This window comes from Pteronotus mesoamericanus, unplaced genomic scaffold (genome assembly GCF_021234165.1).
Source record: "Pteronotus mesoamericanus isolate MK-2021 breed Mesoamerican mustached bat unplaced genomic scaffold, CSHL_Meso_final contig_68, whole genome shotgun sequence".
Lineage (NCBI taxonomy): Eukaryota > Metazoa > Chordata > Mammalia > Chiroptera > Mormoopidae > Pteronotus > Pteronotus mesoamericanus.
The window spans coordinates 8,419,445-8,446,681 of record NW_026555234.1 but is presented as its reverse complement, the minus strand read 5'-3'; the positions used below and the strand labels follow the sequence as shown (position 1 = coordinate 8,446,681).

Below are 27,237 nucleotides of genomic sequence, written 5' to 3'. Positions count from 1 at the left end.
TTGACGATTACAATACGTTGGGGTAAGTCGCTTAGTCTGTGCATATGCAGAGTGATAGGGGAGGAATGATGTGCAGGAAGTGCTTAGCAGAATCAGGCTCTGTGGCAGCACTTTGCAAGTGTGACTGTATTAATGCTGGCCACCGCCCATTGAATTAGTGACTCTTCCACACCCGTTTGACAGATGAAGAGACTGGAGTTTAAAGAGCATAAAGCCAGGTCACAAAGCAAGTAAATGGCACAGCCAGTTTATGCATCTGGAACTTTCACTGCAACACCCATGTTCATAGTCACTTTCGTGTAGAGGAAAGAAGTGGAAAGGCCAGAGAAAAAGTGTGGTACCCAGCTGGCCAGGTGTGGGACGGCGCTGGATGCCTGAGACTGGGGCTGAAGCCTATGAGGTGGGGCCAGGAGAGCCCAGGTGGCAGGTGCTGCGTGAGCAACAGTTTGGAGGGGCCCGTGCGTGGGCACACCGAGAAAGGAGATTGAAATGGAGATGAAAGAAGGGTAGTAGGGAAGCCAGTTTATTATTACTTTTTCCCAAAGGTTTTTGGGGTTTTGGGGGAGATTTTATTTATTTAGTTTTAGAGAGGGGAAGAAAGGGAGAGAAACATCGATGTGTGGTTGCATTTCACACGCCTCCTGCTGGGGACCTGGCCTGCAACCCAGGCATGTGCCCTACCCTGGGAATCGATTTGGCCAATCTTTGGTTCACAGGCCGGAGCTCAATCCACTGAGCCACACCAGCCAGGGCGCCAGTTTATTATTTTAATTCTACAAACCTTTCCTTTTACTTCAAAATCCACTGTAGAAAGCCATGTTTCATTAGGTTCTATTTCACTGACCACTTAACACCTTAGAGGGAACGTCTGTGTAATACCCAGTCCTGGGGGAGGGCCCGGTCTCTACCCACGTCTGCCTCTCTCTGCAGAGAGGGAATCAGCTCACTCACCCTCTTGGCATGAAGACAGGTGCCGAGTCCTGGTTTCCATTAACGTCTGAAATCACACGCCTATTTCTGCTTCTCTGGTGACATTTCTCTCACCCACTTGAGTTGTGCTCATATTAAAACACAAAATTGCATGACTTGGGGTGTTCCCATGGCTTTAAGTTTGAGAAGCCCCCATAAATCATATGGAAATAATTTCATGTGAGTCCTTGAAGTTTGGCACCTTGGAAAAATCAAGGAATAGAATTTTCTCACTTCTCTAGTTTGGAACAGTTTTTTCTTCCTTTTGCCAAATAAATGGGTTTGGGGTTAATAAAAAGGATTCTAGAAAACTGAAAATTATCTAAAGATGCCGAACGTGAATGATTCACTTGGAGGAATAACTACATGAGCAGAATATCTGCGATTAATTACTTCATTTCATAATGCATTGATAGGTAAAGCTTTTAGTGCTTGAGGGCTACCACTTTGTGAAGAACGTACCGTGTGATCTAAATTGTAGAAAATGTGGACGTTGACAATAACCAGTGCTGGTGAAGTCGTGGGTAAAACATGTACTATTAGTGCAGTGAGACAGTACTTTGAAGGTGATTACTGGTACTTAGTGAAGTCAAAATTTTTTTCCTTTTTCAATATTTACCCTGGTGGACAAAAGCAAAAAAAAATTTATAATCCTTCAACATGGGAATGTCTAAATAATGTGTGAAACAGCCATATTCTAGAATATAGTGCAGGGATTAAAAGAAGTGAATTCGTCTTAGAGCTGCTCACAGATGTATTATTGAGTGAAATAAAGACAAGTGCCGCAGAGATACAGTTAGCATGACAATTTTCATGCAAAACAAAAGGCACTCACACAAAATGGTACGTCTTTGCTCTGGGTCATACATGTGGAGGTAAATATATAATTGGGAAACCCGGAATGCTATGTAACACACTGATAACACAGATGACCTAGCGAGGGGTAAAGGCACTGCCATACGTGAGTACAGGGTGGTCAGGGGGAACTTGGGGCTTGTGGGAGATTGTATTAGTTAACTCTAGCCGCTTAAACAAATAAACCTCAATATTTCAGTGTCTTGACGCAGTAGAAAGGTATATTGCTCTCCAAAGTCCAGATAGGGGTTCCCGACGTCTAGCAGCTGTGCCGCTGCTGGCAGTGCGGCGGTCCCGGCTCCTCGCGTTTCCATCCTCGGGGGGCCAGGTGTATGTGGCGTCAACTGCTGGGTCTTTAGTTCTGGCTGTCAGAGGTCTACCTGGTTGGAAAAAAAGCAGAAACAATGGAAACGTCCATGGGACATTGTCACAACTGCAATACTTGGCAGCAGCCTGCTGAAAGGCTGCTGACGAGGTGAGGTCTGTTCCACTCCAGAATAAGGAATCAGATCTAGTGAACAGGGAGGGGGCCTTTGGGACAGTAATGTATTCATTCTTTTGCACATGTATTACTTAAATAACTTAAAAATTAATAAAAATTAAATTTGGGCATAGAAAGAAGCCAATGACAGTTGATTAAGAACAGCAAGCATTCTACATTATTCTATCACGGCTCTGAGTAGCTCTGCAGTTTTATTTCTCTGGCCATCAGATTCTTCTCCTGTAAAGTGAGGGTGAAGAGTATAACCAGGGATAACCTAATAATGTCTATGAAATAATTGTTAGTATTTTGTACTATATTGTTTCTACATATGTTAAGTGCTATTCATTATTACTAACCAGGAGCTTATCGGGATTACCATGAGCTGAGATCATTCCTACCTGAATCAGAGAAACATGCTTAGCATGTTCTTCTTCACAATTTTTTTTAAAAAAGAAATAGCACTAGCTTTCTTTTTTAGAGGTATGTTTTGAGATCTTCAGAAATTCACCAGGATTAGAACACGCTTTGGGAATCCTGGGACCCCACCTGGGGTCTTCCCTGGCTCTGTCAGGCTTGTTCAGTACCTGGAATGGCGCCTCTTCTAGAACGTGGTGAACACTGCTTTCAAGGATACAGTTAAAGAAGGGGATTCATAAGTTGAATTTATGCAGAAATGTATACAAAATGTGTGTGCATGTGTGCACAAGAGAGAATAAGGTTTGTACTGAGTACAAAAATTGTTCAATAATTGAAAATATGTTAATAGGTAGCTTTCTAAAGAAAATTAGATCATCAGTGTTTACTGAAAAGGCATTTGATCAAATTAAACTTCCATCAGAATAAAAAAGGGGGAAAAATCATAAAAACAAAGATTAGAAACATAATTTGCTTTTCTCTCCGTGATAAACAATAAGATATCAAATCAACACACAGTGTTTCCTTAATCTTGGAGGCATTTGCTAAAAAAGAAAAATCAGGGAAAGAAGTCTATAACTTTCCTCATTATTTAGTCTTATTTTTCTGAAAGTTCTATTCTAACCATTGCAGTAAGATGAGAAATTAATGATGTAAATATATTCGGAAGAAGAAGAAATTATCACTTTTTAGGAATGATAAGTTTCTTTATCTAAAACCTTTTAAAAAATTCTAAAAGCTATTAAAATTAATAAAGACATTAAGTGTCTGGGCTCCAACTAGGAATATAATTAATATATATATTAACCAGTCAGCATAACTGACGCATGCAAGAATTATCTTAACCAGAAATTTTAGGTATTTATGTACTAAAAAACTGTAGAATTTTTTGACATAGAAATAAAGACTTAAACATATGGACAGACATTTCATGTTATTGAATGGGAAGATTTAACATCTTAAATATGTCAACTCTTTCTTAATACATTCCATTTAATTTAAATCAATCTCTTCCCATTTTTTTTTAAATTTGAAAATATTATCTTAAGGTTCATCTTGGAGAATAAATATAATAATTATGAAAATGTAGAAATAAAGATACAGAGGGTAGAAATAAACCTACCAGAGGTGAACCGCATTATAAGATTTGGATAACAACAACAACAAAAATATTGTACTATCATAAAGAGAGAATGAGATAGCTCGGTGTAATGGAGTAGTCCATCCAGACAAGCTCCTCGAAGGTATATGTACATCAGATGTGGCCAAGACAGCAGCCCATGTCACGAGACATGTACCATGCTCCCTAACCCATGCTGTTCCCTCAGCCGGGGCAGCTCTCTGCCCCTGGTCACCTGCGCTTGATTGTCTATCCATCCTTTCACTTAGACCTGTCTGTGACATCTCACTCTCTCCCCATTGACCCTGCACCGTGCCTATGAGGCATCAGTCATCACAGCATGGGCTTATTCTGAGAGCCAGTGAAGGACTTCGGTTTCCTACCCAAAGGGTGTTGATGTAGGGTTAGAGTCCAGCCACGGCTGTAGACCTCTCCTGCACAGTGGGATTGCCAGTACCTACCTTGGACAAGGGAAAGAAGGAATTTTGCCCATCACAAAAATAGCCTGCAAGATGACTGACAGAATTAAGATACAAAATCATCCGAATATGCCAAAACACTCATTGAATAAGATGAAATAAGACAGGCTTACATGTAAGTTCCTACAACTTGGAACTGTAAATCCCTTCATAGATGGCATGGACTCATTCAGCAAATATGTTTTGGGTCCTGATTGTGTCAGGCAGCAGATAAACAGATGGAGCCATGGCACACATCTCGCTTGTCCTCAGTTGACGAATTCACGGCTCTAAGACTTGCTCCATTGGAAGCTCCCTAAGCACAGGCTGGGGTCTGCCGTGGTCATTGTTTTTCCTCCAGCACCGAGTACAAGTGGTACTGCTGACCTCTTCGTAAGTTAGTAAAATTTGATAGGTAGAAAATGAACAAAAAAATGCCTAGTAGATTTCTGGGAGGACAGAAAATTTTGTGAGGTTCAAGGACCCTGTTGGCAGATGGATTCTACCTGTAAGATGACTAGAGTAGGTTCATCAGCTCATATCATTGGCTCAACCTTCACTGCTGTTTCTTTGCACTAGGAATAAAATGCAAGCGCTTTGCCATGGTCTAGCAAGCACACATAAGCCAGTCCTTCTCTTTCTCTGAGCTCATTCATCACCTTGCTCTGTGACTGGGCTCCTGCCACATGGCCTTACTTTCTGGACCATACCAAGCTCATTCAGTTCAAGCTCATTCCTCTGTTGGGCCCTTTGCCCCTGCTTTCCCCCGGGTCTGGACCTCTTCTTCTTGGATCTGCACATGGCCCTGTTCAATCAGAAATGAGCTCGATAACTGCCTCCTCACTACAGCCTTCCACGCCTGCCGGGCCCAACCAGCCTGCACTCCCTTGTCTCCACGTTTATTCTGTCTCCACTTGTCTGCTGTTCACATCCAGCACCTGGAACAGTGCCAGGTCCAGGCACTGAGAAGCATATAGTCAATGAATGAATCTTTGAAATAGCCAGAGAAGTGACTGTTGAAGTCAACTTCCTTTGGTTGGCAAAGGAAGAAAATGTAGTTTAGCTTGAAAATGATGTCAATTTATGAAAGCAAAGTTGGTTTGAGTTGTTCTCCCTTCACCAAGACAAAGGAATCTGCCTTGAGCCCTTATCATCCCCATCCAAGCTTAGCAGGTTTCATTTCCATTGTTTAGGCTAATTATGATGGGTATTTACCATAAATGAAATCATCAGTAATGTTTATTTCACTCATAGAAGCATCACCATTTACATGTTAGCATAATGCATTCATTGATTTCTGAATACTGATAAGCCTAAAGTTTAATGAATCTCTGTGTTTATTAAGTACCTTAGTGGTAGAATTTCCATTTGGATTCCTGAGGTCCTGCAGCTTCAGGACAATTATATAAAATGACTTAGATTCAGACAACCAATTTATCCATTATCATGGTTATAAAAAGTATTTTAAATCATATTAACCAATTGTTTTATTGTAAATTTATTGTACTTCACCAAATTAAAAACACAAATGTGTGGTTATGATTTTCTCTTTTCAATGAAGAAAAAAATCATTAGTTAAATAATCACCACATATTAAGTGGTATTAATACATTTTTAGGTGTAAACCTTCCTCTTATTCTACATTTTAATCACAGTTCTCAACCTCTTTCATTTTTTTTTTGAAGTGAATTGTCTCTGAAAGATAGAAAGCACAAGCATTTAGACTAGTAAATAATGGATAAACCCAAGTTAAAAGGTCTTTGCTTCAGGACTTAAAGGACTTCAAGGCACTTATGATTTGAACATTAACATTACAATTTGGTAAAAGCATTTACAAGGAGATTAGAGTCACGCTGAATAAACTTTCAGAATTACAGATTCTCTAATTAAGACATAATTACTACGTTGATTTCCTGGAAGTATCTGCATATGCCCATTTCACCACAACCTCACCAGGTTTATGTTTTAATTTTTTTATTATTTTAATTTATACTTTGATTACTAGTTGGAACATTTCCCCCATATGATTATTTTCTACTTGCAATTTCTTTCATGTGAATTACCCATAAATATTCTTAAGAGTTAAAGAAAAACATTTCTTAATGACACAGAGATGAATAAAGATGAAATGAGATGAAATGCCCTAAAAGATAGATGCACAGTAGTTTATATCTTCGCAATGATTAAGAGTTCCTAATGTGTACCATTTATTTTCTAAGTGGGGAAAAATCAGCTAATATGTATAAGTATGGTGTACATATCCAAACATCCACAAGCAACACCTGCAAGAAAAGGTGGAACTAGACCTTGCCTCCACAGCACCATCGGCCTACCAACTCTAGCTGCAAGACCTCTGGAGAATGGAGGTCAGTGGTCTGGCTCAAAACAGAACAATGAAAACCTTTCCAAGGAACTAGAACTCAGAATTCAATATCCAAATTAGCTATGAACAAATTTTTAGCTATTTCTGGAATGTTTACCTACAGATAGAGTATTATTTAGACATTCTTTATACACATTTCAGAATAATTTATTCTGCGATTTCCTTTTCTCTTTCATAAATACATAGGTAAGTAATACAGCCTACATTCTGCTCCCCTAACATCACAGAAAATTTCCCTGGGCTGTGTTGCCAGCCTTACTTCCCCTTCCCAGCTTTTGGAGCTTTGACCCAAATGTGTTAGAAAGATTGAATCTCTGTTTTAATCTGCTATAGTTTTAATCTCTCTTTAGGGATGTTTGGAAAATGTAATTCCTTTCATGGAACACAATGTAGATTTATGTATATCAATATTTAAATTATTTTTAATTCCAAGAATTAAAGTATCAATGCAATGTGTAGGCCTAGTATATGAATGTGACAATATAAAACTTAAATAGATTCAGATTTAGTTTGAGTTTCAGGGGATCACCAGAGTTAAATCTGAAATGTTCCCTGATTTAAAGCCATTCATATTAGGCTGTGCAGTGTGGTTACATGATTTACAAAATTAAAAGGACATTTTAATCTCAGTGTTTCAAAAATAACACAACTGTACATTGAATTCAGGAGTCAGAAGAAACTGACAAAGAGTTCAAAATCAAAAATTTGTTTTCTAACTTTATTATCACATTGTGTTATAGCTACTTAGATACTTGTTAACTCTCTTGTTAAAAATGTGTTTGAAAGGTAGCGACAAAATTCTGTCTTTGTGTTTCCAGCACCTGCCAGGGAGCTTTGCGCCTACTGGGCTCAGTGAATGTTTACAGAAGAAATCAATGAATGAGCTCGAGTGACTTCCTTAAGCACGTGTGATTTTTTTTTTTTCTAGTTGTCTGTCCTCCCCTTCACTGCACCTTATTGTCCATTGTGTGCGTGCGTGCGTGTTATACTTTTTACTACACTCCCTTGCAGAACAGAAGCTCTTTGGCAAACATATTCTCTGTGGAAGGCAGAACAATGCCCATCCACCCCACCTCCCACCCCAAGATGCCTGGTGCTAATGCCCGGTACCTGTGACTATGTTACCTTACATAACAAAAGGAGCTTTGAAGACCTGATCAAGTTAAGGGCTTTTGGATAGGAGATGATCCTGGATTATTTGGGTGGGTCCAAGGCAATCACAAAGGTCCTTAAAATGGAAGACGGAGGCAGAAGAGGCAGTGAGAGGGGTGTCCTATGGGGCCACCATTGCTGCGTGTGAGGAAGGAGGAAGGGGTCACAGCCCAGATGCTCTGGCAGCCTCTGGATGCTGAAAACAGCAAGAAAACCAGTTCTCCCTGGGAGCCTCTGGAAAACAAGGCAGCTCTGCCGACACCTCCTAGCCCAGCAAGAGCCATGTCTGACTGTCAGAGCACTGTTTATGGTAATAAATGAACAGACTTTGAGCCACTAAGTTCGTGATCAATTGTTACAGTAGCAACAGAAAACTAATACAGCCTCTGGTGCGCCTGTTTATCCTTTTCGGCTTGGGACACAAAGAGAGGCTCATGTCTCCTGCAGGCTCCCATTCTCCTCGCTGTATTTTATATGAGTGCTTGCTACTCCATTCCCCCATTCCATGCTGGAACAGGACAGCATTAAGCAGAATTCCTCTGTTTACGAAGAACAGAAAGCTAATACCAACTCACTCAAACAAAATTTTGTCTTAATTTTAATTTTCAAAAGAGGGGGTAGGCACCTCTCATAAGATGGGACCACCAAGGACTAAAATTGGCATCAGTCCCAGCTAAGACGAGAACCCAAGTAATCCACAAAGATTCTCTCTCTAATCTGCTTTCCTCTGGATACAAGCTTCTGTATTTCTATGATTCTTATGTTTTTAGTGGCAAAACTGCCCTCTTCCTTTCAGGGAAATATACTGATTTGTCCATCTTTGTAGCCTCGGGGTTTGAAAGAGAGCTATGGCTATTCATTGATACATTAAGAAACGCTCCAAATTTGTTGGCTTAAAATACAAACACTGCTTTTATTTACTCATGAATCTGTAATTTGGGCAAAACACATGGGAGATAGCTCATCTCTGCTCCAAGTGACATCAGCTTGAGGCAACACAGTTGGAGCTCAAGGATTCACTTCTGAGATGGCCTCACTCATGGCTGCTGGTTGGAAGCTCAGCTGGGGCCGCTGGCTGGGAGATGCAGTTCCCCTTCACGTCCCCGCTCCACACAGCTAGGCTGAGCTTCTCAGAGTAGTAGGACATTGTGCCTCGCCGCTGACTTGCCCCACACACAGAATGGAAACGTCTAGTCTTTTTTAAGGTTTAGCCGCAAACCGACACAAGGTCACTTGTGCCGTATTCTACTGATTAATGAAGATCCCAGGACCCAGCCCATAGTTGAGGCCAGGAGGCTGCACGCACAAGGACATGGCTACCATTGCCGCGGGTCATTGGAGCCACCAGAGGGGCGGTCCGCCACAGGCAGGGTGGACTGTGGGAGTGATGGCCCAGACAGCGCCATGGGGAAATGGTGGGGACCGTCCCACAAAGGAACACAGATGAAAACAAGCCTTGGGTCTTCAGAACAACCATTTCTTAGAGGGCTAGAAAGTATTCTGTGAAGCCAAGCTGCCTTTCCCTCTCAGTATATTTACCATACATACAGTTCTTACATTTTCTAGAGTTGGAGAGCTAATTCAACCTAAAAATGTAGGTTTAAGCTTATAGAGCCTCAAACTTTTTCTCATTCAACTTCTCTTATGCTATGAATAAAAACGATGATAATATAAAGCAAAGCTACTGCAAAGGAATTAAATTGTGCGGGATTCATGATGAAGGCACTGTAATGTGTCTGATGCAGTGTTTATTTGCAGTAACCTTTTTACTGTAACAATTCCTTGTATGTAGTAGTGAAATATTTTCACCCTACATCTACGTTTTGTATGGTTTTTATTTATTCTCCACAGTACACATCCCAAAATGTCAAACTGTTACAGCTGTTTTGTGGTAAAGTTATAATATTTGAAATGCACTAAATTAACATTATCTGTTTAGCAAAGCACAATAAGGTTTTTCACATTAACAAAGTTTTCTTTATAATATAAGCATATGTTTAAGAATATGGTGGACTCAAATTACTCTTATTTGAATTTTATATTTAGTGAATGACGCTATTGGAGATTAGGCAGGATTTAGGAATGTACGTTTAAGGATTATTTAAGATGGAATTGCCAAAGATCCTGGAATATTTAGAACATACTTGTTGATTGATTTTAACTGCAGTAGATATGAAGCACTAACAACTATATAAATGATTCACAGACTAGTCATCTACATCAGGATGCTTTAGAGATTGTTTCAGAAACCTGTTTGGCACCATATTCCTTTTTATAGTTATTTTTTCTAAGCCATGTACAAAAGAGATATAGATCCATATGGAGTAGATTAATGCTGATTCTTTTAAAATGAAATTAAATATTTTAAAACATTCAAGTGAAGATTTCATGATCTTTCCTACTAAAGCTCTCTTTGGTAATTTATTTATTTTAAATATTATTTTTGTCTTCCAGGAGGCCTTATATAGTGAATGTAAGAGATTTATTAAAAACCTTGGATCTCTTGAGAGTGCTTTAGTACTTAGCCTCAAAATCTGCACATAGGCAAAATTCCTGACATTATGAGTTGGGATTTTCAGTGTAAGAGGATTTAAAATCTCTGCCAAAGCAAGAGCTGGTTAGCTGTTTCTGAGCATCATAGTATCAGAGACCCAGCTATTTAACAATTGCTCAAACTAAAATGGGGCAGGACAGAACACATGAAATAAAGGAGGCCAATTTAGACCAAGTGGAAGGTATCAAATTCTCTTAAAATGGGCCTTTTATTCTGGAAAGATATCCCATCCAACCCCAGAAGCAGATAGAATGAGTAATCAGTATTTACATAGGTATGGATCTCTTAGTATATGCAGATATGGTTCACTTTGTAAGGATTTCCATTCATTAAAGCAGTTTGAGAACACAGTGTTAGAGTGAGTGTTTGGGTACTTGCAGATTTGGAGTTAGAAACCCCAATTTTCTACTTTGAAACATTCCTAATAACCTTTTTTGTTTTTTCATAATAACCCTTTTGGGTCTCAGACCCCTATACTCTTGGGGTTGTTCTGAAGATCTAAAGAGAGAATGCCAAAATACTTCACGTACTGCAAAGCACTACATTATTGAAAGTTATATTATGACCACTACTATGAAAACATGATGAATATTTGGCCAGGTAACAATCCATTAAAAAATACAAGTGGGTTGGATATGCTTTATTTTTTGCAAATATGTTCACTTAGAGAACATATAGGAGGCCCAAAGTAGTCAATGTGTTTGTCTTCATTCTTTTAAAAAATACTAACCCTCTAGAGAGAAGACTGTACAAATTTTTTTCTGAATAGTTGGGTATTTTATTTTATTAACAACAATCCAGAAGGGTCGTGGCTGTTTATAAAGAGAAATTTGCCTCCTGGCATGGTTTCTTAAGACGCAGGTCTGGGGATGGCGGGGGATGCACGGGCCAGTCGGACATTTTCATTAATTTTCGTTTGTCTGTGTTTCTCTCCCAGCGATCGGCAGGACGCTCATCCCCCGCTACTTCAGCACTGTGTTTGAAGGAGGGGTGACTGACCTGTATTACATTCTCAAACACTCGAAAGAGTCGTACCACAACTCGTCCATCACGGTGGACTGCGACCAGTGCGCGATGGTCACCCAGCACGGGAAGCCCATGTTTACCAAGGTACGGGCCCATCTGCAACGTGGCCTGTTCTTCTCTGGATATATTTAAGGATAAGAAAGCTCTCTTCTGCAGCTTTGAGCTCATGTCTCAGATCGTGGACACTCAGCACTGTGAGATAATTTTTGTTTCTGTGACATGGCTAGCCTCTTGGCAGACACTGTTCTCAGTGTTGGGCATGTGACATGGAGCACTGTCAAGCATGGTAGAACCTCAAAAGTAAGAGAAAAAGAGGTCTGGCCACCTATGAAACTCAGGTGGCTAAATTGGAATGTTGGCTTTTATGCAAAGGATCTTCTACAGCTCAAAGAGCAGTCTCCCAAAGTTGATCGTCTGATTCAGACATAGGCTCCTGTTTATCCAAAGACCATCTAGAATCACAATTATCATCATAATACCATTAGTCACTGAAGACATTTTATATGGTACTAAAATTAAACCTTTCGGGAAGCTAAATTCAATGTGAACCACTGGGACAGGGGAAAAATCCAACTAACCACAACTCAACTAAACATAATCTTTAAGGAACATAAAACTATGTTTTTAAGGAAATAAAAATATAAAAGAAATTAGGGAATTTGGAGTTCAAAGGTGGTTTCCCAAAATTCTAAGAAGTTCGGTGATTGGTCAGTCAGCAAGTTGGTTGTGAGAGAGAGAATGAGAAACACATGGGAGAGGAGGATGAGGATCAGATCAGTCTTTGAGGCAGAATTCAAGGCCCTTTGAAGGATTTGAAAGAAAAAAGAAAAAACACTGTCTTCCATACATTCTATACCTGGATCTTTCCCATACACAGATGACTGATGTTTGGAGAATTCCCTGTGGGCAAAGACCTTTCTGGAACACTACAGACAATCCCTTTATGTCTTCTCCAAAGTAGAAAAACTAGTAAGAACAAATATTTAATCACAAAATCTGGCAAACAGAAGCTTACTTTAATGAACACTGTTCATTGAATTTTGACTAAGACTCCATGTGAAATTTATTTGTAGTACAAAGTCTGTCCAGAAAGCATCCAGTCATGTACTATGAAAAATAAAGACACTCACTGAAGAAGATACAAGATACAAGAAACAGTGTACATAGGACAATGAGGCCTCAGTCCCCCTTAAAGCAGTCACCTTAGGACCTCACGCAGTTCTCCCGATCCCCATGGGCTGCCTGGTGGTATTTTCCCAAATCTCACCTATGGTCTGAAATCTCTTCCCTTTCAAAAGTGACTTTAGTTTTGGGAAAAACCAGAGTTGCAGGGTGCCAAACCTGGGCTGTAGTGGGGCTGAGTCATCTCCTGGGTGATTTGTTTCACCAAAAACTCTGTAAGAGATGTGCTGTACAAATGCAAAATCCGATGCAGATTCATTGCTCTACTCTCTCAGTCATTTTGAATGACATGGCCACACAGTACATGCGCATTCAACAGCACCTACCGTCCCCACTGACTAGTACAGTAAAGTTGTCATTGTTCACACATGCGCTTTCCAGTCCACTCTCCTTGGCTGCAGGTGACGTTGATGTTATGCAGACCATTCTCATTGTATTAAAAGTAGCTGCACTTTTTCTGGACAGACATCATATTAACAATAGCAGTTATTTCTTTTATTGAAAACACAAATGACAACCCTCTCTTTATAGTTAAGAGAAGCTGAATTATCAGGGTTAATTGCAAAAGCCCAAATTATAAAACTGAGGATGTGTTTTTTAACTTAGGCACAATGTGGCAAAAGAATAAAAATGAAATATTTATTACTTAAAGTACTCTTTGATCTTGTTGGTGCAATTTAATCTCTCTGCTGCCCACAATACTGTACAAAAACAAAAGCAAAGGAAAAGATTAGAAAATTCAAAGGTACACCATTAAACGCCACTGATTTTATAGTTTCTTGACTTTGTCAATAGACATGCTAAGTGTAGGGCAAGAGTTGGATTTTCTCTTTCTTCACCTTTGACAGCTGAGCAGAAAGGAAGGCTGCCATTCAGAGACAAGGAAGTTCCCAATGTGTGCAAAAGCTGGCACTGGGAAGAGAGTTTTTCTACATAGAAAGGAATGATCACTTAGATGCTGGTTTAACTTGTCTATGTCTCATTTCATTTTGGAGACATAAAACATTTACATAGTGTTGCAGATCAGATGGATACACAATCCATTTCTAGTGTTACAAAGTCTGAGCACTGCAGAAAAAGCCTTTCTCTGCTGTTTCATTATCGTTATTTTTATATTCTTTTATCAAGGCCTCGAGTTACTTTTAGGTAATTCAAAAAAACACACACAAATTCCTTATGCTTTAAGAGGAAAAAAACTTACGATAATTATATAAAACTTTGGCCATAATGAAGGAGCTACTTTAAAAACCTGTGGCCATTGATAGAAACAGGTATCTTATGATAGCTCTTTTATGCATTTCCTCAATTCTTTCTTCCTCAGACCAGAACTTTTGTATTAATGACAATAGTCAGTAGCTCTGAAGATACAGTGCTGTCTATTCAGGGTTCATTTTTAATCAAAAAGAATGTCATTCTCCTGGTGGATTGATAAAGTGCTTTTATTTTTTATTCCAATGAAGAAACTAGGGTCTTCTGCATTGCATTCTTCCTCACTCGGGAACATTCCCCCTCAGATGGCTGAGTGGCTGTCCAGGCATCCAAGGCACACTCCAGGAAGGCCTGCACGGCCTCCTGCACTCAGCTCCCTGGGCCTCAAGCTTCAGGCCTTTAGATCACCCATCTGCCTCTCCTCCATGTAGTGCAATTCTCCAACTCTTGTAATGAACATTTCCATACTGTGATGAAAAATATTACTTTCTGGGAAATGTTGCTTAGCTATGTGGACTTAGTCCAGATTCTAATTATGCACAGTTATTTTTAGAAAATGTGAAAGTGTTCTCTTTTTTTTGCTCCTTAGTGACTATTATACAACCCAAAGAATCTTTCTGATTTTTCTTTTGTTCTTATATTAATTAAAAATAGCTCATCTTTGTGGAAGAAAGTAATCAGGCTATTGAGTATAAAACAGTAGGTTGATGAACTTTCAGTGTCACAAAGAAAAATAGTTTGGAAGTAGATGCTTTACTTTTAAGGGGAACCGGCGATTAGTTAGTACATGGCATCACTTAGCACGTTATGTGGGGGCCAGTATCACATTGTTCTAATTTAGACTACCAATAAGCTCTAATTCCCCAAACAGCATTTGAGCCTATGGTTCCGAGTTGCTTTTATGAAAATTTGGTCAACTGGTGAATCAAAAATCAGCCACAGTCCTAATCAACAGTAATAGTTAATATTCCTCAGGAGTATAGTACACATTTTGCAATTTCCTGATCCTAGGAACGTTATAGATTATGGATAAATATGTAATTAGAGTTTAAAAACATACATTAGGAAGCCTTTCTTTTCTCTATTCAATTTCAAATCAAATCAAAAAGAAGACTTAAGAATCAGAGAAGCAATCACCAAGGTTTTCAGAATCAAAGACCCTTGAATTATATTTGAGGGTCTGAACACTGGCAGATGCCGACATGAGCCTCTCTGGGGTACATGTTGGGTGACTTTTAGGTTTTACAAATTAGAACAATAATTACAGCCATGAACAGACACCTTCCTCACTTTTATAAAGGCAGGTGTATTTTTTTTTTACTTGTCTCAATGCTTTATTATGAAATGATTTGCTACTATAGCCAGGCATCGTGGAAGTGCACCAACCAGTTTCCTATATGAATACTCATTCTTGTCTTTGACAGTTGGTTTATCATTCTAGCTTTAGCCACATTCTACCATGGTGTACTCTAGGATTTAGACATTTGTACTCTTATCTTCACTAACCAAATTATTATATCAATGACCACATTGCTCTAATATATGTATAAACAAGTCTATATGCATTTACTCATACAGTATCTCTAAATAAAATACAATGCACTTTATGCAACTCTTAATCTAAAATCACTATTTGGTGCTTCCCGGCTGGTGAATCCATAGAGATTTGGGGAGGCTGCAGTTCTCGGAGAGGCGTGGAAGCTCCTTGCCCCTTCCCATATACCCTGCCCTATACACCTCTTCCATCTGGCGGCTCCTGGGTTGTATCCTTTTATAACAAGCTAATAATCTAGCACCTAAAAATAATAACAACAACAACAACAATAATGCTATAACAGCAACAACAACACTATTCTATAGGCGCAAAGACCAAGACAATTAAATACTCAACCTAAAAAGCACAGTTTATTCCCTAAAAGCTCTATGAGAATAGTATTAAATGTAACTACAAGGCCCATATTGCTTCACAATCAGTCAAAGAAAGAAAAGGGTTAAAAAGCTACCAGTTAGTTTGAGAAATGTTCTTTTTTAGTTCTCTTGTCCCTGGCCCAGTCTCAGGCGAGCACGTGACAAGCTGAATGCCTGCCAGCCTCTTTCTTGTTGATCCTCCCGAGACCATCTGTGCTGGGGGCATTGATTAGAGTGTGTCTGCTGGGATTACATCTTTTCTGTTGCCATGCCAACTAATCAGCTGATTTTGGTTACCACAGAAACAAAATGTCAGAGCACATAGTAAGGTAACATGAATTCAGCACAACAGAAAATGTTTCCTTAATTGGGGACCCTTTTGATTTTGGATTCCAAGTGAAAGGCAGCTTTTCAGAAAAAGGGGGGAGTAACTTTAGATAAAAGCCACATTAATTGTATTGATTAAGAGCAATGTAGAGAATTTTTTCTAAAGAGAGAAAATTCATTCCCCTGTATAAGCTATGCCTATTTTCTACCATTTCCAAACAAGAAATTATGTGTGTATGTATATATGTGTATATATATATATATATATATATATATATATATATATCTCCTCTATTCCATTTGCTGATTATTGCATATAAAATAAATCACAAAGACTTCTATTCCCTTTAATTTCCAAGATGGGGCAAGGGATGGAAAGGCTTCATAAGGCTTGGGAGGAGGCTGCAGGTATAATTACTTGGGGAAGACCAGCAGTGACCAAATTTTCCTCCATCCTTTCATTTACAAAAGCATCCAACATAGTCAACTCCTATTCAGTTTTTAGGACTGTGAGCTTGCACATGATCTGCCCTGGATGGAGCAGACTCCCTGGTTTTAGCTAAGAAAGGAGGAGCCCAAGGGGTCGTCGCATCTTTCCCGTTTGTACACTCCATGACAGTTTGACTGCCAGAGGTGTCCTCAACTGGTGTGCTGCCTCACAGAAAACAAAGGGCCCGATTTCACCTGACTTTACAGATGCTCCAATCCAGTAATTCATCAGAAGGACCAGATCCAGGGCCTTCCCATTATGACATTCTAGCCCAGTAGAGGTAAACCAGGGCCTTCATCTGCCCTGGGTTTGTGGTTCATAAAAACAAAACAAATAGATTAGACCATTTAAAAGCATGACATTTAACTGGGTGATACTCATTTAAACACCCAATAATCCTCTCTTAAAAGAAACCAAAGCAGGAGTATCGCATCCAAATATTCCTGTCCTTATTGTCCAAGCATTTCCCTGTCATGTGCCGGCATAGCCACCTCCCTTTTGTGAAAGCCTTCACTGCAGGTGGCTCCGTCATGCTAACACCCCAGGGGACATTGTGTGGCTTGATCTCCATGGAACTCTTTGGAAACCCTTGGTAAATTAATGCCAATGGAGCGGTTTGGGGACACTAAAGTCTTCCCCATGTCAGTGTGCTCAGCTGTCATGGCTAAGATCAGAAACAGGGCTCTGAAGACCACTCGGCTGAGGGGTTTGGGGGAGAGGTACCCAAATGCCTGAAGGGACCCGCAGATTCTGCTAATTGGAACTGAGTCAGAGGTCTTCACCCAGATTACCAATCATTTTCCTGCAGTGCCTCTGAGACCCTTGATAGAACGAACATGGCAGGCACTCATGGCATCTTTCTGAAGCTGCATCCTATCCCCACACATTACTAATTCTCCTGCATTGGCATTTGTAGCTCGCTTAAAGGAAATACTACCTTAAATCAGAGTCAACAGAAAGCACATAACCCAGTGTCTAGGACATAAATGGAATTCAATCCACTGAGCCACACCAGCCAGGACCAAAATTCATTATGGCGGCTTTTTGTATAAAATTCCAAGAGAGAAAATGAGTATTAATATTTCATAAAAAGCTGATATAAATTGCTAATTATCATGATAGACTAAGTTTTAGAAATGATCCTATACTTATTGAGTTAATCATTATGTTTTTTTTTTAATTGTGTAGTGCAGTGATTTCCAAAGTTTTGTTTGTTCTTACCATAGGAAATCTTTCTTCAAAAATGTTTGGTCAGAAGCCCAATGTAGTGAAACAAATAAACATGAAGCTGATCTGTTTGCTTCTAGAAGGGAGAGGACCTTAGAGTCCAGGTGGAGGCCAAGCCCTTCCCAGCACAGCCACCGAGATGCCTCCCCTGAACCCCGAGGCCTCAGTCAGCACTGCTCGTCTAGGGTTCTGTGTTCTCCAGTCGCATTTCTTTTATCTCTGGAGCTGTTCTTTACTGTCAACCTATTGTGTGCTTGGTGCAGCAATGGACAGTCTGCATACAAAATTTCCTTTTATATATTTTGCCAGCAGCCCTGCCTGAAGATATTTTTATTCTCATTTCACAAACGTAGAAACTGGAACTCAGGGAATTTGACGGTCCCAAAGTTTAAAAATGAGTGCCAAGTGGAGTCAGGATTCGATTCCAGTAATTTCTGACGCCCAAGCCTCCACCCACCACCTTGTCCTGCCTGCGTCTCTGAGGCCAGCGTGGACTGTGTGATGATTTGAACGGGACCGGTGTGCAACCAGCCACCTCTGCCTGCCTTAGAGTCAAAGTGGACTCAGTGGTGTGCAGTTGCCTAGTGTTTTCTTGCATTTAAAAGTCATTAACGGTGAAAAGAAAAGTAAATAGAATAGGAGCTCCACTGTAAAAATGATCTGAATATCAAAAGAAGATTAAAAAGCCTGCCTATCATTAATCAGCCTATCAAGGAAGAAAGCCTCAGAAATTCCTTTTTATTAATAATATGTATTTTTTTCTTAGATAAGTTTGTCACCTCACCTCCCAAAGGCTGGCTCTTTATGCAAGCAGAATTTGTCATTGCTGATATGATGTGATTTAAGGAATGTACTCTAAATAGACTTTGAATTTCCACATGTCAGTAACTGAAACCTGCTGCCTTGGGTTAAGCATTGTCCTCTGGAATTTCTCCTTGGAACTGAGAACCTCTGGTTGGATAATCTTAGAGTATTTCACACTTCAGCATGAATAATTAAATATCTTCTCCCAAAGTAGGAGCAACTAAAATTAGAACAAATGCTCAAGCTCCTATCATCTAAGGATCATGAAACTGAAAAAGAAAAGTTGGTAGGAGGATACCATTCTGTGCCATGCATTTTGGACATAATCTTCCTGAGAGGTAGGTTTTGTGAGCATATTTGCAAGTGAAGAAACAGAAACTCACGGTTCCAGTTGTAACTAACAGGGTTACAAATAGATCATAAGCAGCCTTCACTGTCTTTTGAACCCACTGATGCTTGGGCTTGCACCTGTCTTGGTATGCCATGGATAAGCCACTTGTGTCTCATTTTGTCAAGATCCAGAGCCACCCAAGGATAGTCGGGGAGACCACGTTGAGTAGCTGTCATGAGATTTAGAGATAGCCGGCATTCACAACGTGCACAACAAATGAGTGTGTCATTTGTCGCTTCTAGGTGTGTACAGAAGGCAGACTGATCTTGGAGTTCACCTTTGATGATCTCATGAGAATAAAAACATGGCACTTTACCATTAGACAATACAGAGAGCTAGTCCCAAGAAGCATTCTAGCCATGCATGTAAGTAATTTCCTTTCTCTTTTTTCCTGTTACCCTCATTTTATTCAAGGAGGAAAAGTACGGTTTCTCTGTGAAAGAACTTCAGTAGTCTTCACACTTTACCTAATTAAAGCCAAATGTTGAGTTTTACCCGCAGCCATTTTAATCCACCAACCCTTTTTCTCCTCCTTTGTTTCCAGTGTGGTAAATTCTGAGTCTTTTTGTTTTGTTTTGATACTTTATTATTTTAAACTCTAAATTGAGGTTACCACAATAAACTGTACTTTTCTTTAATTCCATTTAGTCATTATACAGCACTGCTCTGCTTGGGCTAATAAACCAATTATTTATAACTGGGAAAAGAAATAAAACAAGTAAGAAAAACAGTTCGCAGTTTTGATTAGAACCATCTGAGGAGACATGCGGCTCACGGATCTCAGATCTGTGTCAAATGGAGTTGACCGTTTCTAACCAGTGTTGGAATGAGCTGAAATATTTGAGGTTCTCTTGGTTTCCATTGAATGTAAATTACTTCAAATTTATTGAACACCAACTAAGTGCAAGGGTGGACTCAATGCCATTCTGGAGATATGTTTTAAAGGGAAGACTTGATGGGAACTAGTCAGGGATGGTCTCTGAAGAAGTCAAAAGGCATTGACTGAAATTAAGTCCCTTCCCTTACATATGGGATATGGGAGTTTCTGTGAAAAATCTTGGGAAGAAAAATCAGAATTAATGAGCCTGATGTTTAAGATACAATATAATCAAAAGAGAATAAAATAACAGTAGTTGGCATTCGTTGGGTGTTTTCTATGCCAGGCCTTGTGCTAAACATGTTATGCATATTATAATTAATCCCCACGGTAACATAGAAGAGTGAGTTATCATTCATTATTCCTGTTTTAGAAGTGGGGAAACTGAGGCACAGTGTAGTCCAATCAGTTGCCCAGTGTTTTTCAATCTGAAAGTGGCAAAATCAAGATTTCAGCTCAGCTGGTTCTGACTCCGAAACCTAGACCGATAAGCCAAGTGCTCCCTAGCTCTTCGACTCCAGGCCACCTCTCCCAGCATTTGTCCTCAGCTCTGGCCTGGTGCTTTCTTCTTTGGCTACTCCCATGCCTTCCCTCTCCTGCTCCGTTGCTCCTGCCCCTGCATGGCCCAAGTCCTTCTCAATTTTCAAAGCCCAGGTCACATCCTTCACTCTCCTTGAATTAGTCGGGAGTAGCCACTCTTATTGTCCTCAAAATAGACAGAGGGTAGTGGGCATAAACCTGGGCTCTGAAATGAGACCATGTAAATTTGTATCCTTGTTCCTGTGAGACTTTGGGCAAGTGACATTGACCTCTCTGTGCTTTCAGTCTATAAAATCAGTAGAGCAATAGAGGCTGCCTTGGAGGATTGGTTTGAGGACTAAGAGTTAATGCATCTAAAGAATGTAGAACAGTGCCTGGCACTGAGTAGATCTTCTGCAAGTGTGGCAATTGGTTTGTAGCAGCAGCAGCCACATCCTTCCATTTATTTATTAATATCCTATTGTCCGACTATAATATAAGCTCCTTGAGGTTGAGTACAACTACTTGATGCATCTCTGCCTAGAACCAGCTCTTCTTGGCACGAGGGAGGTTCAATAAATACTGTCCAGAAAGGACCCCCTTTCCAGAAAGCGATGTGAAAAGAGATACGTTCTGTTGTCTCCAACACTTTGTTTATTGTATATATGTATGCACAGAACCAATTGGTTGCATCACTGTGAGGAAATTCTTCAAAAAAGCATACATTAAAGTGTTAGTAGAACCTAGACAATCTCATGAATGCAGGCATGGTGTAAAGGGATAATTGTTTAAGTCTTCCTCTGTTTAGCACCAATTTGCTCATACCAATTAAGAAAGAAGGAAGACAGGAAAAAAGAGCGTCACCCAAGAGATTCATCTTAAAATAATATCCAGAAAGAAACTTCATTCTTTTCTAGCCAAACACAACATTTGAGGTGGCCCGTGGAATGTTAGTTATCCCTCTTTTAAATGTGGCTGATATTTTAGAAAATGTAGTGATTAGCCTTATGGTCCTGAGGGATGAAAATTGTTGAGGACATCTATTTTTAGCCTCAGCTTAATGGCGAAGAGAGTTCGAATTCTTAAATATAAATATGCATATTTATTTTATGCATATATATACACACACACATATATATATATGCACACCATAGCAGTTGTGAAGTTTTTGAATACAGTCCTCAACTACACACCGTTAAAACGATACGATCACTGCAGGAACAAAGGCTCGTTCAAAGGCAGGGCTCTCCCAAATAAGGAGGCCATGCCCTCTCTGATGAGTGCTAGAGGCTTAGAGATGTCCAGACGGGTCTTACCACCCTCCTCTGAAGCCACAGGAGGCTCATAGAGCAAGTGAAGTTGTTTCTCCCAAGGTCTGAAAGCACACCTGACTCCATTTGGTTCTCCTTGGCCGCAGGTCTCCCACCAGTGACCCACAAGTGTCCTTAAGTGTTACATGCAAGTGCCTTGAAATGCAGATTAAACTACCTCCAGCACCCTGACCCTCTGAGAAAAATCAACAAGGCCAAGATTGCATTTCTCAGCAGCTGTAGTACAGTCTGAGACCTTCTTGAAATCATCTTGCAGGGATAAATGTATATGATTTTTTTTCCTGTTTAGGCACAAGATCCTCAGGTCCTGGATCAGCTGTCCAAAAACATCACCAGGATGGGGCTAACGAATTTCACCCTCAACTACCTCAGGGTAAGACCAATGTGATAACTGTATCTCCTGGTGAGTTTGAAGAGTCCTTTACTGGTTTGTATGTTTCTTGAACCAAGGAGTTAGAGTGAAGTAATACAGTACAATATGTATGTCTTACACCATGATATGTGTGTGTATTTATGTCTGCGTGTGTGTGTGGTCAGCAGTGGAAGGTATTTAATTAGCAACTATCAAACTTAGACTCTGTGGGGTTGAGCTTCCTCTGTACATTTGTATCACTCTTGGAATTAATTATTCAAAGGCCAGCAATGTTCGTCATAAAAGGCCTGGGTTCTGTGTCCCTTTGGGTTGTCTGGAGTTTCTAATATGCTCATGTAGAATTCATGGCTTCTGCATCTCCACCCAGGAACTTGTCACCCCCGAGGAGACTCGGGGTGCCCTCCAGAGACAGTCCCTGAAGACAGTCCAGCTAGTGCTGTGGCACAGACATGGATTTCTAAGGCTTCTTAGGGATCCTCTGTGTGACATGTAACAAATTTTCTGGTTTGGATCTAAAGTGAGTTTTTATTTTAAAAAATTAAGTGTTAGGCAAACTTTCTCCACCTGCACAGTACTGATAGCCTCCGTATTTGGTCTAACAGGGTAACATGTACCATGCCAGTCTTTACTGGAATTGCACATGTCATGTTGGAGGTAAGGGATATGGTTTCCTTTATAAAGCCAGCATTGTCCTCCAGAATTACCCAGAAGGCAGTGGCCAAAGTCCACATTCCTTTGCCTCTGAGCACTGAGTTCCTTTATCGTCATTGGGTGGTGTTCACTTCTCCAGAGCCCGCCCCCCACCTCACACCATCCTAAAGTCTGTACTCTTCTTTCTTCTTCCTTAAGTACTCTGCAGGTTAGTGAATTCAGTTTTGTATTCACAATCATGTTCGTGTATGTTGTAATACTGAAATGTTTGGACAGACTTTCTTTTCTTTAAATTAAGAGTGATTTGGACAAATGTTTTCAAGTTCCCCACTCATTGCCATGTGCCAGGTGCTAGGAAATGCTAAAGGCTCAAAAGTCATGGTACTGGCCATCTAGAAACTCAGTCCTGTGAGGGTCAGACTCATAAACAAATAACATTATATACAACATGGTAAATATCACAGTAGAAGTTTCCAGATGGAATTATCAGAGTACAAAATAGAGACATTTCAGGAGAATCATAGAAGGCTTTCTGGAGAAGATGATGCCTGAGTTGAGTATGAAAGAATGAATAAAGACAAACCAGAGGAAAGAGTAGGAAGGACATTTCCCTCAGAGGAAAAAAGGAGCAGGGAGCAGAGGTTGGAATTCCCAAGCAGTTCGATGATGCTGGACACGAAGTGAGAAGCCAGGACAGGCAGGAGAGAGAGTTGATTGGGAGTCAGGTCTTAGAGCAATTGGCTGGCCATGCTGTTGGGTCAGGAGCCTCTAAAGGATTAAATATGAGGATGACAAGGTCCTCCTCCTATGTAGAGGGAGAAGACACCTTTACTATTCAGCCTAGATGTCCCAGAGCCAAATCCCAACATAGCAAGAGCGAGAGTCAGCCTTGTGCCCCACCATCTCATTGCAGTACCCTCGCCATTTTGACAGACCCAAACCAGCTTGTTCTCAGAGGCAAACCTGAGCCTGCTGGGGATGGAGGGTCAGCAGGCAAGTGCTCTCAGCCAGGATAGCTGGGGCCATGTTCTCCCAAAGCTGCAGACTCTATATTTAGACTTGGCTCCCCTTGGGGACGTGGGCACAGTGGAGGTGGGTAACAAGGCCTGGGAAGTGAGGGTCTGTGGCCTTGTTCAGTCAGGAGGCTGCTCTGCACTTCTGGGCATTTCATCTTGCCAGGGACCCTGAGAGATTGAGTTTAAACCATCTGAAGATGCCTCTTCTTGGGCAGATAAAGAAGTTCCACACTGTGTGTCCTTAGCTGCCCCACAGAGGAATCTGGGACTTTGGCTTCTATCCTAGACTTGTTGCTAACCCACCGGTGAGATCTTAGATTCTTTATTATATCTTTTAGCTGCTTTTACCACAGATGAATAAATGCTGAATTTCCTTCCTCCCTCAGCTCCTCTTACCATCATCAGTAAAATGGTGACCTTCCCCCTGGGGTCAGTAAGGTCCACCTGGTCCCCAGGCCCTGCAGTTCTCTGGTTCTCACTTAGGAAGACTAAGGAGACCGTACCTGCACAGGGATGAAGAGATACCAGCCCCTCTCCTGACAATGATACAAGGAAACCAGTTATGGGTTGGGCAACATACAAGAGCGTTTCCAAGACCACCATTTAATGCAGTGCTTACTGCACACTGTGCCATGCTAGACATACCTGTTCTGACTTAACTAGTCTTCACAATGGCCCATGTGCACTAACACCATTCCCATAAGAGAAGCAGGTGCAAAGGGTGGGAATAATCGAAGCCAGTTGCCCAGCTTTATGTCATTCACCAAGTGGTAGAAGCGAGACTTGAACTTGGGTAGTCTGGCTCTAGAATCCAGGTGCTTCATGGCAAAACTCTGTGCCTTTCAAGTATGAATGTGGAATGATGATATTGATAGGAATTGGATCATGTCTTTTCTTGCCTGGATGGGAGAGTCAGCATCCGTCGTTGAGTCCTTAATCCACTTTGCCAAAAGTAATATCTATACCCTAGTTTAGCATGAGAATTAAGTGAGACAATTCATGCAAATGGCACAGCACAGGGTTGAGGGACATAAAATGCCCCATTAGTGATTGTTGTCCTATGTTATCAAGCATCCACCATGTACCTATCAATTTCTTCATACTGGAACCACTTATGGCAGCATGGTACCCAGTTCTCCCCTCTCCTCCTGAGTCCACCTAATACTCTTAGCTCATGCCTCCTGATACAGCAGCTGTTTGCTTTACACCTTCATTTCTTCCTTTGTTCACTCACTCAATCACTTCTTCATCTATTGATTGATCAGGACACTTTGGTTGAGCCCACTCTATTTTTCTGGCAGCATGACAGGTATGGTCCATCATTGTCGTAAAGATGTGGCCTCCTTCCCAAGACAGCACTAACAGGCTGGTGGCTGAGGCCAGTGGGCTGTGGTCAGCTCCAGCTCCAGGCAGGTGCACTGGTGGGGAGGGGTGTGCAGGGCCTGTGAGAGCCCAGGGAAGGGCCCACAGGTCTCAGGAAGAGGGTCAGGATAGAAGCCATCCCTCCCGCCAGCAACTCCTCGGAGCAGCTGTACACCACTTGGCAGGTCGTGGCTGAGCAGAATCTGGAACTCCACTTCACCAGGCCTTCTTTCCTTGACACTCAAGGTTGTCTCTCTGATCCGGCTTCAGCTGCTTCCCAGCCTCCCCCCATCCCTTCTCCATCTCACACATCATCCTAGAGCCACCAAACCCTTCTCAGCTCCCCAAATTTGTCATGTCTGTTGCCTCGGCCCAGTGACTCACTGCCTGGAACACTGTTCCTCCCCGTCTCTGCCCACCTAGTGTTTCCAGGCCACTCCCTTCGCATCCTTCAGGACCCTTCATCCGTCACCTCCTTGGAGAAGCTCTGACTCTCAGCGGGGCAGCGGCCGCTCCCAGTGCTCCAGGTCCCACGCTTAGTTCTTGGTAGATCCTTCATAAGAACTGGCACCCCGCTCGTCTGCCTCCAGCACTTGACCCAGAGCAACCTGAAGACAGATGGATGACCTCATATTTCAAGGTCTAAATCACAATAAGCACCAGCAAACACCTCTTGAATGGATGGCCAGTGGATGAAGTTTGGTAAATGGAAAACTAAATTTTGAATGAGACCAAAACCCAAAACAAAACAAAAAAGAATGCAGTAGAAGTACAAATTGTTTAATGGGTGATTATTTTTATTTTCTTTGGCCATATTTTTTGATGATGAGATACATAAACTTTTTTTATACATTATGTTTAATGTGACTCTGAAACCTGTATACCAGCCAAAATACACTTTCTTTGTGTTTCCTCTTCCTCTTTCTCCATGCATATGCATAGTGTCCGCAGAAATGTAATCAGTATACATACATTTTCTTAATGTGATTTGGTAAACACTTTGGCATGTTTCTACATAGGCATCCTAGTAACCATTTCTAATAGCTGCACAATATTCCCACGGGGTGCTATGGCAGTGTTTGTGCCCTCTTTTCTCTAAATGTCGAGCTCTGAAGTAGTAATGTTGCAGTTGCTGCTGCCATTAATACCCTTCCTCTGAGCACCTTTGCCATGCCCTGCTCCACCCAGCTGGTATTCTCTGCACACAGGAGGCTGAGCTATGGGGCCATGCGTGAAAAGAACGTGCTGTAGATTCAGAGAAATGTGGGTTCAAATCCAAACCCCCTTACTACTGACATGGGCCTTGAGCACGTTGCTTCCTTTCTCCAAACTCCCCTTTCCTTATCTGAAAATGAGGAAGAATAATTCCACGGGTTGGCAGAATTTGTGAGATGAGAGGAATCAGAATTGAAAAAAGCCTGGCACAGAGAAGGAGCGTACAGAATACTAGCCCCCTCCTGTGCCGTCTAAGAGCAAATCGGGGTTCAGTGCTCACTTTGGCAACTTCTCATGTAATACTGATCAATTGCCTTAATTACTCGGCACCCCAGGTTTCTTCACATGTGAAGGATTATGCACGTTGTGAATCCTGGTAAGTGCATCCCAGGTGAAAAGTTACCGCGACTGTGCATGTGAAGAGCACATTTAAATTACGGCACCAAGAAGCCACGTCAGTCTCCTCTCGTTTGTCATCTCCTATACATTGGTCATGGCCTTGAAGTCGTCACTGAGACTCTGAAGCCATATGATAGATCAGAAAAAAGAGAAGTCAATGATTAATGATGTCTGCCAAGGAGGGTAGCAGGAAGGAGCCTGGGACGTGTCTGTATACTTGGCATCTTTCCCAATATTAATTTAGAATCACTATCACTGGCTGTTTTCCATACTATCTGTAAGCTTTTTGTTGTTGTTGTTGTTTTTGTTGAACAAGTCTAACTCTTCAAATAAGCAGCAGCATCTCTTGAGCTTGAAAGCATTTAAGTCCCACAGTAATGGTTTTTGATCCTGTACCTTTAATTTCCTCAGCGAAGAAAGAGTATTGCTGTTGTCGTCATTACACTTTAAGGAAGATTGGTGCCTGCATGTAGCTTCCACTGAGAGCCAAAGAGGATAGCCCAGCGCCCCGAAGATCTGGGTGATTAGCTTTGGAAAGTGA

At 41.0% G+C, this 27,237-nt stretch overlaps 1 protein-coding gene across 6 annotated transcripts in view; it reads left to right on the top strand.

Annotated features, from left to right (window-relative positions):
• Positions 1–27,237, top strand: part of LDB2 (LIM domain binding 2) — a 334,412-nt gene that overhangs the window by 254,136 nt on the left and 53,039 nt on the right. For all 6 annotated transcript variants that reach the window (XM_054581963.1, XM_054581960.1, XM_054581961.1 and 3 more), the window contains exons 3-5: positions 11,327–11,499; positions 19,196–19,318; positions 21,970–22,053. In XM_054581963.1, the coding sequence (XP_054437938.1) occupies positions 11,327–11,499; positions 19,196–19,318; positions 21,970–22,053 (380 nt within the window). The remainder of the gene's footprint in view (positions 1–11,326; positions 11,500–19,195; positions 19,319–21,969; positions 22,054–27,237) is intronic.